Genomic DNA, 13121 nt, shown 5'->3' with positions numbered 1-13121 from the left:
CTTGAGTAGACCACTAGGAGACCTTTGCTTCAGCTTTTTCTTGTTTCTGGTGCTACTTTGAGTATACTAATGGTTACCTTGGCATAATACCTATCTTATGTGGAACAGAGAGCACATTACCTTGGACTCCTCCTGTGTCCAGGTCTGCCTGGGACTTCTCTGTTTGATCAGCAGCCTCTCTCCTTTGTCTTTGATCATTCAGGAATCCCTAAGGGAATACTAAGAGTTAGGGATGTGTTCAGAGTAATGGAAGTAGAATCCATGCCTCTGCATTAGCCTTATTTGGGCATTTTTGTAACCTTAAATCTCCACTCTTATTTTGCTGTCTGCTTTGACACTGTATGAACATTCTTTTTCCACATAATTAATTCTAGTCATAGTAATCAAGACAATAAATATTACAGTTGCTTGTAGAAAGACATATCAGTTGACTCTTCTTTGTATCAACTTACTGAATATGACTCAAGTTCATAGATCATAGATTTAGAGATAGAAGGGTTCTCTCAGAGCTATCTAGTCCATCTCCTTCACTTTGCAAGAAGTTAACCAGGTCAGTTCCCAGACCAAAATTCCCTTATCTGGTCACTACTCCCATGTGTATGTTTTTCCTCTCTTTCGGAATATATGCTACTTGATGCCGGGGTCTGTCTTGCTTTTGTATTTATATTCCTAGTTTCTGGAACATAATAAACTTAAAGAATGATTTTCATTCATTCTGCTGCAAGTAAAACTGGATCCCGTTAAGAGGGATGTTATTCTAAGCTAGGAATACCTCTACCATCCCAAGAGTACATGGTTTTCATTGAGTAGTACTGATACCTTGAGAAGGTTCCTCTCTGAGATTGAGCTTTTGCCTAAAACATGAGCCTCTATGACATTTTTGACAAGTGGCCATTTATTATTTTTGCCAGACCTCTTGTGTTTGGAGAATTCATAATATCCTTAGGTACTTATTTTATTTTTGGACAAACTAATTACTATAATGTCATTCCTTATATTGAGTTGAAACGTGCCTCCCTGAAACTTTCACTCGTTGGTCCTAGTTCTGTCTTCTGGAGCCAAGCAGAATAAATATAGTCCTGATTCTACATAATCTTCAGATATTTGAGCCTCTGATCATTGTAGTCTCTCCTAAATTTGGTTTTCATAAGACATAGTTGTAAGTTTTCTAAACATTCTTTATACCGTCTTCCAGACTTTTCAATATCAGCCCTAAAAGATGGTTTTTAGAACTGAACACAGTAGTCGAAATTAGGGAGGAGAATATACTGACGTCCTTCATCATGAATATTTTACTTCCATTATTGCTTGCAGTTCTCTTTACTAAACTTCAGATTTTAATGGATACTTGATTTCTGTAGCCAACTTCTCTCATGTTGTGTTAGCTTGTATTATAATTATAAAGATATTTCATTCATTGTTCAATTCAGAATGTTTATTCTGTGTTCCATGAAAGCTTATAGAAAAAAGAGCTCAAGAATTAGGGGAAGGGATATTACACCTGATGGATCAAGGTGGGAGAATAGGGAATAGGAGCAGTCTGATTAATGAGTAGGGTGCAGGAGGCAGAGACACCTAGGTAGGGAGTTTTTAATTTTATACTGGGGTTGGTTGTGGATTTTACTGGGGGACAAAGTTATGTCCTAATGATGTTATTATGAAATGATACTGATTTGGATCAGTGTTATGTTGGGTATGCCTTTGTAGATCTTTGCCATTTCATTTTTTTCTTTTCAGGTGTGTTCACGCTTTTCTTGCATAGAATCTCGTTTTTTGATTGAAAAAACTTGTAATGCCACTGAAAAATGTCACGGAAAAGGAGTGAGTAACAGAGTAACAGTAATTATTTAAACTAACTTGCTTTGAAGCCAACCATGGTTTATTTTTTTTTTTTTAGCTTTTACAGAGAAGTATTCACTTCCAAGAAATAATCACAAATATATGAACTTATTCCCCCAATATGTGGGAGGCATAATTTTCCCCTTTTTCCCTCCTTCTGAATATGACTTCAGTCTCTTATCCCAAATCATATGGAGTATGGTTCTAGTTCCAAGTCCAAAAACTCCATTAGGTTTGAGTCTCAAGTACTTTTGCTTCTCAGGGCTTCCTTGCTAATTGCAGTATCTTGTCTGCCATCATCTTACCTCCTCTAAATTTGCCATGACTTGAACTCCTGGATTTGGTGGGGTTGGTAAAGATCACTGTGACGCCTGAAACTGAGGACAGAGGCAGAGAACAAACACAAACATAGCCAGGTCTGTTTCTTGGAGATGAATAAAAAGAGGGACAGCAGGGGAAGGAAGTTCTTGCACTCCAAATGGTTCAGTTCTAATGGCACTAGAATTATGGGTGACCTGGGTAATCATTTTGTTCACCCTGTGGAAACGGTAGGAAGAAGTGTCCAAGGAACAATACAAAAACCCCACAAAACTAGCTAACTATATTTAAAAGTAGATGTGGATTTTTTTATAATACCTATTGATTGTGACCTTATTTAGAGCAATTTGGTATATGACTTTAAGCCTAATTAATTTTTGGTAACTGGAACAGAGTCAGCTAATAGATAATATAGCCTTTATCTTTTGTTTAATTAAGAGTACATCCCCTATTCGTAGCTGTGAAAAATGTATCATCTACATTTTTGTGCTGTCTTTAATATTAAAGTCACATATCTGTATTATATTTATTGTGGAATGTGGTCTAAGATATTGGTGTAAGCCTAGTTTTTGCCAGAATACTTTTAAGTCTTCCCTGAAGTTTACGTCAAATAGGAAATTCTTTCATAAGTAATTTCTGTTTTCTGGTTTATTGAATACTGGATTATTAAGTTCCATTATTTTTAGTTCTTCCTTGTTTCATCTATTCCATTTATCTACTTCTTCATTTTTTAAGGTTTATATGGTTGCATTTGGAGAGTATAAGTTTATTGCTGATATTGGTTTTTTGTCTGTGGTTCCTTTCAGCTTAATAGTTTCCTCATTTTTATCCCTTTTTATTGAATGTTTGTTTTTACTTTGTTAACTTGATTGCAGTAACTTGCTTTTTAAGTTAAGATCCAATTGATGAATAGTAAATTTTTTCCATCTTCGCAGTTTTTTTTGGTGGGTCTTTGTTTTTAAAATAGGTTCTTTGTAAACCACAGATTGTAGGATTTTGTTTTCTTATCCAATCTGTCAATTTTTTATTTTTTCTTTTATCTACTCACATTTAAAATTATGATAATTAAATTTATACTTTCTACCATCTGTCTCTAATTTTTAAGTTAAGATTTCCACCCTTTTCTGCTGTAGACAAAATATTCTTTTCCTTCAGTTATTTTACCTTGTTCTTTTTAAGGTGACCGTATTCCCACTGGCTCTCTTTTCTGATCCCCTTCTTTGTTTCCTCTTTTCTTTTCACTTTACATTTTATTTTAAGTTTTCAACATTCACTTCCATAAGTTTTAAATTTTCTCCCCTTCCCTCCCCCTTGACACGCAATCTGATATGGGCTTTACACATATATTCCTATCAAACACATTCTCACTTTAGTCATGTTGCATAAAAGAATTATATCTAAGTGGAGAAACCTTGAGAAAGAAAAAAACGAAACAAAACAGAAAAAAAAAAAATAGTGTGCTTCGCTCTGCATTCCAACTCCATAGTTTTTTCTCTGGATGTGGATGACATTTTCCATCATGAGTCCTTTGGAAGTGTTTATCTCCTTGAAATCAGTCATCACACACTGTGGCTGTTTTTTGTGAACAATGTTCTCCTAGTTCTGTTCACATCGCTCAGCATCAATTCATATAAGTCTTTCCAGGATTTTCTGAAGTCCACCTGTTCATCATCTCTTATAGCATGATATTATTCCATTATATATACCACATTATTATACCACAGCTTATTCAGCCAATCCTCAATTGATGGATATGCCCTCAATTTCCAGTTCTTGGTCACCACAGAAAGAGCTGCTATAAATATTTTTGTACACTTGGGTCCTTTTACCATTTTTATGACCTCCTTGGGATACAGCCCTAGAAGCAGTATTGCTGGGTCAAAGGGTATGCACATTTTTGTAGCCCTTTGGGCATAGTTCAAAATTGCTCTCCAGAATGGTTGGATCAGCTAACAACTGCACCAACAATGAATTAGTGTTCCAACTTTCCCACATCTTCTCCAACATTATCATTTTCCTGTTTTGTCATGTTAGCCAAACTGATAGGTGTGAGAGTTGTTTTGATTTGCATCTCTGTAATCAATAGTGATTTAGAGCATTTTTTTCATATGAATATAGATAGCTTTAATTTCTTCTTCTGAAAACTACCTGTTCATATCCTTTGACCATTGATCAAATGGGGAGAATACAAGTCATTCCTCAGTTGATAAATGATCAAAGGATATGTTTCCCCTTTCCTTTGGGGGTTTTGCTTATTTATTCCTATTCCTCTCCTGATTTATCTAATTGTATAATCCATTTTTCCCCCCTCTCAGTCATATAGATCCTGCTGTCCTCTTCAACTAGTCCTGTTCATCAGTTTTTAAAATTTTATTTTTTGTGCACCCCTTTCAAAATTGGGGTTTTTTTTACTCTTAATTATACATCCTTTTTTCATTTTACTTATTATCACTGTCTTTTTAAAAACAAAATATGCCACATTAAATATTTGTTTTTAAATATTTTTAACTACATTGTTTTTAAAAACTCAATTCATAACCTAACAACATCCAGATTACAAGAAGTTGTTTTTCTAACAGCATTTCTGATATAATGATTCTCCCAGTTTCACAGTATAAGAGAATTTAGAAATACAATATAATACCACATTATCATGTATTTAAAACATGAAACAAAGTTTATTACCAGTCAGATGGCTTCAGTTTAGCTGAATGCATTTCCAAAGTATCTTACATTAATGATTAAATTAATTAATAATATCAATGATTAAATTAAATTAAATATTAATGATTAAAAATCATTAATAAGATTAATACCTTTGGCACTTTATACCAATCACATTTAAAACACTATATTAACATTATTTATTATTAAAACACTATATTAACATTAAACATTAAACATAAAACATTAAAAAACTATATTCAGTTAAATAATAATAGTAGTCAACATTTATATGTGCCATATGCCAGTCAGTGTGTCTTCCTAATCTTTGTATCATTTTGATCCTTATAACAACCCTGGTAGGTGGGTATCATTATTATTTTCCTCTTTACAAATTAGGAAACTGAGGCAAACAGATAAGATCACATAGCTAATAAATTTCTGATACCAGAATGTAACTCAAGTTTTTCTGCATTTTTTTTTGTTGTTGTTGTCTCATACCTTTATTTGGGAAACTGATCTAAGATGAGAAGGGTTAACAGAGTGATGGGGGTGGAGTCTTCTTGTTGTTGTGTTTGTCCTTCATTTTCAAAGAGAACCATGACATCAGAGAAAGGATGACATCATTTGAACTTGATTTTGTTTTGAGTGAGGGAGGGCTGTGAAAGGGCACAAACCTCACTTCTCCTCCAGAGCCATCTGAATCCATTGACCAGATATTCATCGGGATGACTGGAGATGGCCCAGGATTCAATGGGAGACCTTGACCTTTTAGGCTAAGGCCATATATCCAAAGCAACATGTCCAAAAAAGAACTCACTGTCTTTCTCTCAAATCTTCCCTTCCTTTGGACTCCCCTGTTACTGGAGAATACAATTGATGAAGAATAGATGGTTGGGTCCTAGTATGCTGAAGAAATTCCTGAAGAAATTGGACAGTCTCAAGAGTCACAGTGGGTTTTTGAACGAGGGTAGGAGTCAGAGGGGAATCTCTGAGTTGGGGTGAAGTTAGGGTCTCAGAGGCTCCCTGATCTTGTTTAGGGGTCAGCTAAGTAGGGAAGGAGTTTAGGGTATCCATCCCTTTTCAATTTAGATCACTCTTTCCATTCCTTAATTAAATTAAACTCATTTTTAAATTGTTCCCTGATTTCAGCAGCCTTTTCTCTTTTCACGATCAAGGAAGGGTTAGCAAGAGGTGGCTATAAAATGCAAACTGCATACCTATTTTTTCCCCTTCACTTGAGATTGCTAGTTGCCTTCATTCATTTACTAAAACAGTGGTTCTGTCTTTAGGAAAAATGATCTAAGTGTTATTTATCCCTGAAACTTTTTACAGAATTTAATTCTTATTTTTCTTTAAAACAGATTCTACAGAGTGGTACCCCAAAACTCAGTAAGATATTTCAGAAGGAGTTCCTGGAATAACCCAAAGGTCCAAGAGTTCTCCCCTGAAATCTTAAAATGATTACTCTTCAAACACTTTAATGATTAATCTACAATTCTCCTTAATTTCCAAACTTCCAGAATCTAATAAGATGATTTTTAGCAGTTCCACAAACCAAAAAAATTTGCCTTTCTATGTGCCAGGCCTAGAGGCCTGAGGGCTACCCGAGTCTTCCCTTACCTCTATCGGAGGTCTTCGGTTGGCCAAACCGGATGCTCGTATGAGAGAAAGGACGTTCCAGAGTCGAACAAGGGTTGAGCTTTATTTCAGGGTCTAGTTACAAGTGCAGGGGAATTCTTCCTTAGGAGGGAGCGAAGAATCTCCCAAGGAGGCAAAGATCTTACAATAAGAGATTGGAAGTAGAAGTATAAGTGGGGAGAGAGGGGGAGGGGAGAGAGGAGAGAGGAAAAGCGGAGCCTTGTTGTCCTCACTGCTCCGCGCCCCTCCTGCCAAGAGCACTTTCAGGCTTTCCTGATCCTACTTAAACTCTCCAGCAGCATAGTTTGCATTTGAATACCATGCTGTTAGATAACAATAGTGTGCCCAGATCCGGGACAATCTCGAGGGCGGGGAGAGCTCTCTCCCATCACGTTTCTCACGGGAAGAGGCTGAAATACACGAGATAGCTCGGTTCACCTCGATTCCCCGTCGTTTGCTGGGGGGTCTCGTGAGAACTCTAAGATTTAGAAGTTCCCACCTTTACCCGCCCGAGACTGTCCACCTGGAATTGAGCTCCCATCCCCAGCATCTCCCCCTTTTTGTTTTGCGCTACGCGCACATGGCTCTAGAGCAAACAGTGGCTGGAGGCTGAGTGGATTAGGAAGGCTGTTAGCATATGAGTACCCCACAACAAGACTTCATTTACACAGAAATCTGCAGCTAGCACAACTGACAAAGAGAGGCATCAGACAAAACAAAGATGAAGCTAAATGGCTGAGTTACAGCAAGAGAAAGGGCAATCACTAATTCCAAAGCATGTTCTAAGAGAAGCAGCTAGTGCTGGCGCCTTACACATCACCACCCCCTCAGTCATGCAAATGGATCTCAACGGCCAAGCCTGAATGGCCAAGCCTGTGGTATTCAGGCAAAAGGTTGGTCATCTCCCGAAAAGTTGGTCACCCCTTCCCCCCCCAATGTCCTGGGTTTGTGATATCAAAGTCCTCCTTCAGCCACTGGAAAGAGATGCCTAGATGGAGTGGTCAGCAATGTTGGGATGAGTGCTGCTTCCTCTCTGGGCAGCAGGGTTAAAGCTGTCATCAGCAGACTCAGGTGGTGCATGATCCTTCTCCGGGCTCTCCGGGGTCTCCGCCTCCTGCGTCTCCGCCGTCTCCGACATCGGTTTACACCTACGGATCCTTCTAATGGGAATCCACGCATTCCCTTTTCCGGTGGAGACACAAATATACCCTGGACCCCATATTAGTATCTTATACGGACCTTTCCATTTCCCTGAGGCCATATCCTTTACCATGGCCCATGTGTCCTTATTTCCAGCCTGGGTATTACTTTCCTTGCGGGGTTGTCTTGGAATAGTCACAAAATGTCTCATAGCTGGAGTAGTATGTGAGTTTTTTGAGATATGCAAAAAATTGTGTGTATAGCGAGAATCGCCTTTAAGGTGAGATTGGCCCTTTCCACTATGGCCTGGCCTTGTGGATTGTAGGGGATTCCTGTAACATGTCGAATCCCTAGATCGCGGAGGAAGTGTGTAAGGGTTTGAGAAGTATAGGCAGGACCGTTATCTGTCTTTATTTCTAAGGGTAAACCTGAAACAGAAAAACAGTGCCAAAGATGTTGAATTACTTTAGCACTTGATTCACCTGGCTGTAAAGTCACCATAAGAAATCCGGACCATGTGTCAACTGTCACATGTATGCACTGGCCCTTAAGATGGGTGACATCCATTTGCCAAATTTCATTGGGTGCCAAGCCGCGAGGATTGACACCCTGGTCTAGAGATGGGTGGAATGGGATACATTGGAGACAGCTCTTAACAATTTTTCTGGCCTGTTCTTGAGTTATCCCATGTAATTTGCAGAGGGCTTCTGTGGCTAGGTGGAACCTATCATGAGCCTTTTGGGCCCTTTCCTGTGGTTCCACAGTGTGCCCTACAAGGTATAGTGAATTGTCTGCTATTTGATTTCCTTCAAAAATTGGTCCTGTGCCATTAGTATGTGAGCGCACATGTAAAACATAAAAAGGGTGTGTTCTGTTATTAATGGTGGTCAATAGCCGCTCACACTGTGAAAAAATATTGGACCGATAATCTACAATAGAGTCCTCAATCCGTGAAATTAATAAAGATGCATACTGACTATCAGTAATAATGTTAATGGGTATGTCATTATATATTTGGAGAGCTTGGATTATAGCTTCCAACTCGTTCTGTTGAGTAGAGGTGTAGGGTGTGTTAACTATATATATCTCTTGGGAAGCCGAATTATAAATAGATGCCTTGTGATGTTTTGTGGCATCTGTAAAAATGTTAGGCCCTTCTACTGGGTTTGGTGAGTACCTTTTCACTGGTGCTGGGGCCCACTGTAATAACTCTTTGAATAGGAAAGTCGAATTTGGTTTCACCTGGGCCCACTGGAGTATAGTGGCCCAAGAAACGTGATTCTGAGCTAACTCTTCTACATCCTTAGTGGTGAGTGTAGCATAAAGAATTGGCTGTCTTTGGTACATGTGGGTAGCCCTTTTTACTGCCTCTAGTGCTAACCGTCCTAGAAATTCCCACTTGTTTAGTAAACTGCTTCCTGTTTTACTTAAATATACCCATTCTAGGGGCTTCTCTTTTTGGTGTATGACGGCATAGGGAGGTGTGGTGGAGATAATAGATACCTCCACATCTCTTCCTGGATCCCACCGGAATGTGGTGGACTCTAAAAATTGTTTTTTTATTGCCTCTGTGGCCTTGGCTGCTTCAGGAGTCAATGTTCGTGGGGAATTTAAAGCAGAGTCTCCTGTCAATAGTGAATATAAAGGTTGCATGAGAGGTAGAGGTATAGGCACCTTTGATCTTATCCATTGGATAGCTCCTACTAGTTTCTGAGCATCATTGAGTGTTTGGATCTTTGTATCCCATTTTGGGGGTTCCGGCCGAATGATGGTGCCCTGTATCTGATATCCCAAATATTTGTAACTGGGTCCTCTCTGTATCTTTTCAGGAGCAATAACTAATCCTAGTCCTAGAAGGTTCCTTTCTACTGCTTGGAAACACTTCTCCAGATCCTTGAGCTGAGGTGCAGCTATAAGGATGTCATCCATGTAATGGATGATTTTGCATTGGTATTGCTGTCTGGGGCTTTGTAATGCTTGATTAACATACCACTGGCAGATGGTGGGGCTGCAACTCATACCTTGGGGCAATACCTTCCACTGATACCTCTTTGCAGGTCCTTCGTTATTGGGGTGAGGTATTGTAAAAGCAAACCGAGGACAATCTACTTTGTTTAAAGGGATGGAAAAAAAACAATCCTGAATGTCAATGATTATAAGTGACCAACCATCCGGGATGGCATTAGGAGAAGGGAGACCTGGTTGCAGGGCTCCCATAGGCATGAGAGACTGATTTACCTTCCTTAGATCTGTAAGGAACCTGAATTTCCCTGATTTTTTCTTTATAACAAACACAGGAGCATTCCAGGGTGACTGTGGTGGCTCTATATTTCCTTTTTCTAATTGCTCCTTAACCAATAGTTGTAGTGCCTGGAGTTTTTCTGGAGTCAGGGGCCATTGCTCCACCCAAATCGGGGTGTCTGACTTCCAATTCAAGGGTGGGAACTCCAGTGCAACAGCAATGGCCCTTACTAAAAATTTGATAGCTTCATCCCCAGGCGGCTCATGATGTCCCTGCCCCAGATGTTAAAACTAAGTCCTGGAATCACCAACGGCCATACGGTCCCTTGGCGATCCTCCCACTTTACTGGGTGCATTGTCTCTAAGGTATTTTGGCACCCTCCTATTCCCCACACTGGTCTCTGGCTTTCTTTAAGCTTCCAGTGCCGGGGTACTGAGCGACCGCTAAGGCAGGTCCTATCCGCTCCAGTATCAAGGAGGCCAGTCATGGGAATTCCATTGAGCCAGATTGTACACTCAGGTCTATTCTGTCCTATTTCCTTTAGTAGCTGGATTTGAACTGAGTGCTTTAAGGGAAGGGCAATAGCTATGGGAAGCTGATCCTGGCCCCTCCCTGTACTTATTTCTTTCCTACACTCTTTCTTAAGGTGTCCCGGTTTTCCGCAGTTAAAACATTTTTTCTCCAAAGAGATATTACTTAAGGCTGTGGCCAGGTACTTCCCTTGCACCTGTGCCAAGTAGACCTGACTTCCTACCCTGTCACATCTTTGTATCATTTCTTCAACAGATGCATTCTTTGGCAGTCCCAGCATTGCCTTTTTGCAGTCATGATTACAATTCTGCTGCAGCAATGTCCTCAACACTATCTCTGTCCCTTGATTCTCCTCTCCCATGTCTCGGCCTACTGCCTCCTGCAGCCTGACCACAAAATTAGTAAATGGCTCAGTGTTTCCCTGCGTAATCCTAGTCATGGGAAACTCTCTCTCTTTCTTAGAGGCTATAACCTTCCAGGCGGCAATAGCCATTCTGGCAATCAAGACATAATCAGCGGCCGAGTACTGTAATTGATTTCCTGTAGCCTCAAACTGCCCTGTTCCTGTAAATCGCTGATAAGCCTGGGGGGCCTGAGCCCCTAGCCCACTGGTAGTGCTCTTTACCCTCTGAGAAAATTCTGATACCCAAATCACATTCTGCCCAGGGGTAAGGCAGGCTCTAGCTAAGCTCTTCCAGTCATTAGGAGTCAGAACGAACTGACCACTGAGAGTCTCAAGCATGGCTATGACAAAGGGTGAATTGGGGCCGTGCTTGGTACAAGCCTCTTTGAGAGTCGCTACTCTCTTCCACTCTATAGGTATGTGGCTCCTCCGAACCCCACCGGGGACACTGGGGTCCGCTATTTCTAGCACAGGAAATGTCCCTACGTCTTCTCCATTCTCTATAGCCTTTCGTATTCCCTTTTCCAAACTGGATTGTGGCCCTGGACTGTCTGACCAATGGAGCATGCTTTAAGGAGGCGCAGAGGGAAGACACGGCGTATGCTCCCCTGCTTCGCCTTTCCCATCAGCTAGATGGAGCTCCGAGTCTATTTTTTCTCTACACTCCTTAACTTTCTGCTTGCCAGGGTTCTCCCCTCCCCTCTCTCCGCTTCCACTCTCATTCCAATCCCGCCCTGGCCTCTCTGGCCCTTCCAAAAGGCTCTTAATTACACCGTATATCAGGAAATCTAAATCCTCCAGCTCCCCGGGGCATAGTTGCTCATAAGCGGTCATTTGTTCTCCGACCGCTCCCCATCTTTCTCTTGATATTCCTGTCTGCTCGAGCCAAGGAGAAACTTTCCAAATCCTTTTACAAAATTCTCCGAGGTTGTTTAACTCTATAGTGACCCCCGCCTCCCTGCATTCCCTGTAAAGTATCTCAGCCCAGACCTCCTGTTCCTCTGGCTTTATTACTGGCAATTGATTCCCCATCCCTGCCCTTTTCCCATGGGTGTGGGAAGCTACTCTCACTCTTTCTCTCCTTCCGAATCTAGGATTCGGGACTCGTGTCTTTCACAGCCCCTTCCGGGTGTTCCCAAAGCACCCAGGATATCTGCGCTCCCAGTCCTCTGTTTGGGGCGCCAACTGCCAGGCCTAGAGGCCTGAGGGCTACCCGAGTCTTCCCTTACCTCTATCGGAGGTCTTCGGTTGGCCAAACCGGATGCTCGTATGAGAGAAAGGACGTTCCAGAGTCGAACAAGGGTTGAGCTTTATTTCAGGGTCTAGTTACAAGTGCAGGGGAATTCTTCCTTAGGAGGGAGCGAAGAATCTCCCAAGGAGGCAAAGATCTTACAATAAGAGATTGGAAGTAGAAGTATAAGTGGGGAGAGAGGGGGAGGGGAGAGAGGAGAGAGGAAAAGCGGAGCCTTGTTGTCCTCACTGCTCCGCGCCCCTCCTGCCAAGAGCACTTTCAGGCTTTCCTGATCCTACTTAAACTCTCCAGCAGCATAGTTTGCATTTGAATACCATGCTGTTAGATAACAATAGTGTGCCCAGATCCGGGACAATCTCGAGGGCGGGGAGAGCTCTCTCCCATCACGTTTCTCACGGGAAGAGGCTGAAATACACGAGATAGCTCGGTTCACCTCGATTCCCCGTCGTTTGCTGGGGGGTCTCGTGAGAACTCTAAGATTTAGAAGTTCCCACCTTTACCCGCCCGAGACTGTCCACCTGGAATTGAGCTCCCATCCCCAGCATCTCCCCCTTTTTGTTTTGCGCTACGCGCACATGGCTCTAGAGCAAACAGTGGCTGGAGGCTGAGTGGATTAGGAAGGCTGTTAGCATATGAGTACCCCACAACAAGACTTCATTTACACAGAAATCTGCAGCTAGCACAACTGACAAAGAGAGGCATCAGACAAAACAAAGATGAAGCTAAATGGCTGAGTTACAGCAAGAGAAAGGGCAATCACTAATTCCAAAGCATGTTCTAAGAGAAGCAGCTAGTGCTGGCGCCTTACACATCACCACCCCCTCAGTCATGCAAATGGATCTCAACGGCCAAGCCTGAATGGCCAAGCCTGTGGTATTCAGGCAAAAGGTTGGTCATCTCCCGAAAAGTTGGTCACCCCTTCCCCCCCCAATGTCCTGGGTTTGTGATATCAAAGTCCTCCTTCAGCCACTGGAAAGAGATGCCTAGATGGAGTGGTCAGCAATGTTGGGATGAGTGCTGCTTCCTCTCTGGGCAGCAGGGTTAAAGCTGTCATCAGCAGACTCAGGTGGTGCATGATCCTTCTCCGGGCT

At 41.5% G+C, this 13121-nt stretch overlaps 1 protein-coding gene across 9 annotated transcripts in view; it reads left to right on the top strand.

Annotated features, from left to right (window-relative positions):
- Positions 1 to 13121, top strand: part of LOC140520807 (disintegrin and metalloproteinase domain-containing protein 18-like) — a 131887-nt gene that overhangs the window by 78948 nt on the left and 39818 nt on the right. For 7 of the 9 annotated variants that reach the window (XR_011972648.1, XR_011972649.1, XM_072635119.1 and 4 more), the window contains one exon: positions 1738 to 1821. The exons of the other annotated variants lie outside the window; for them this stretch is intronic. Coding sequence is in view for 5 of the 7 variants with exons in the window: in XM_072635119.1 (XP_072491220.1) it covers positions 1738 to 1821 (84 nt within the window). In the remaining 2 variants the exon portion in view is untranslated. The remainder of the gene's footprint in view (positions 1 to 1737; positions 1822 to 13121) is intronic. 9 annotated transcript variants of the gene reach the window in all.

Source organism: Notamacropus eugenii, chromosome 1 (genome assembly GCF_028372415.1).
Source record: "Notamacropus eugenii isolate mMacEug1 chromosome 1, mMacEug1.pri_v2, whole genome shotgun sequence".
Classification (NCBI taxonomy): Eukaryota; Metazoa; Chordata; class Mammalia; order Diprotodontia; family Macropodidae; genus Notamacropus; species Notamacropus eugenii.
Note: the sequence above shows the minus strand (reverse complement) of the source record. Positions and strands in the feature narration are given on the sequence as shown.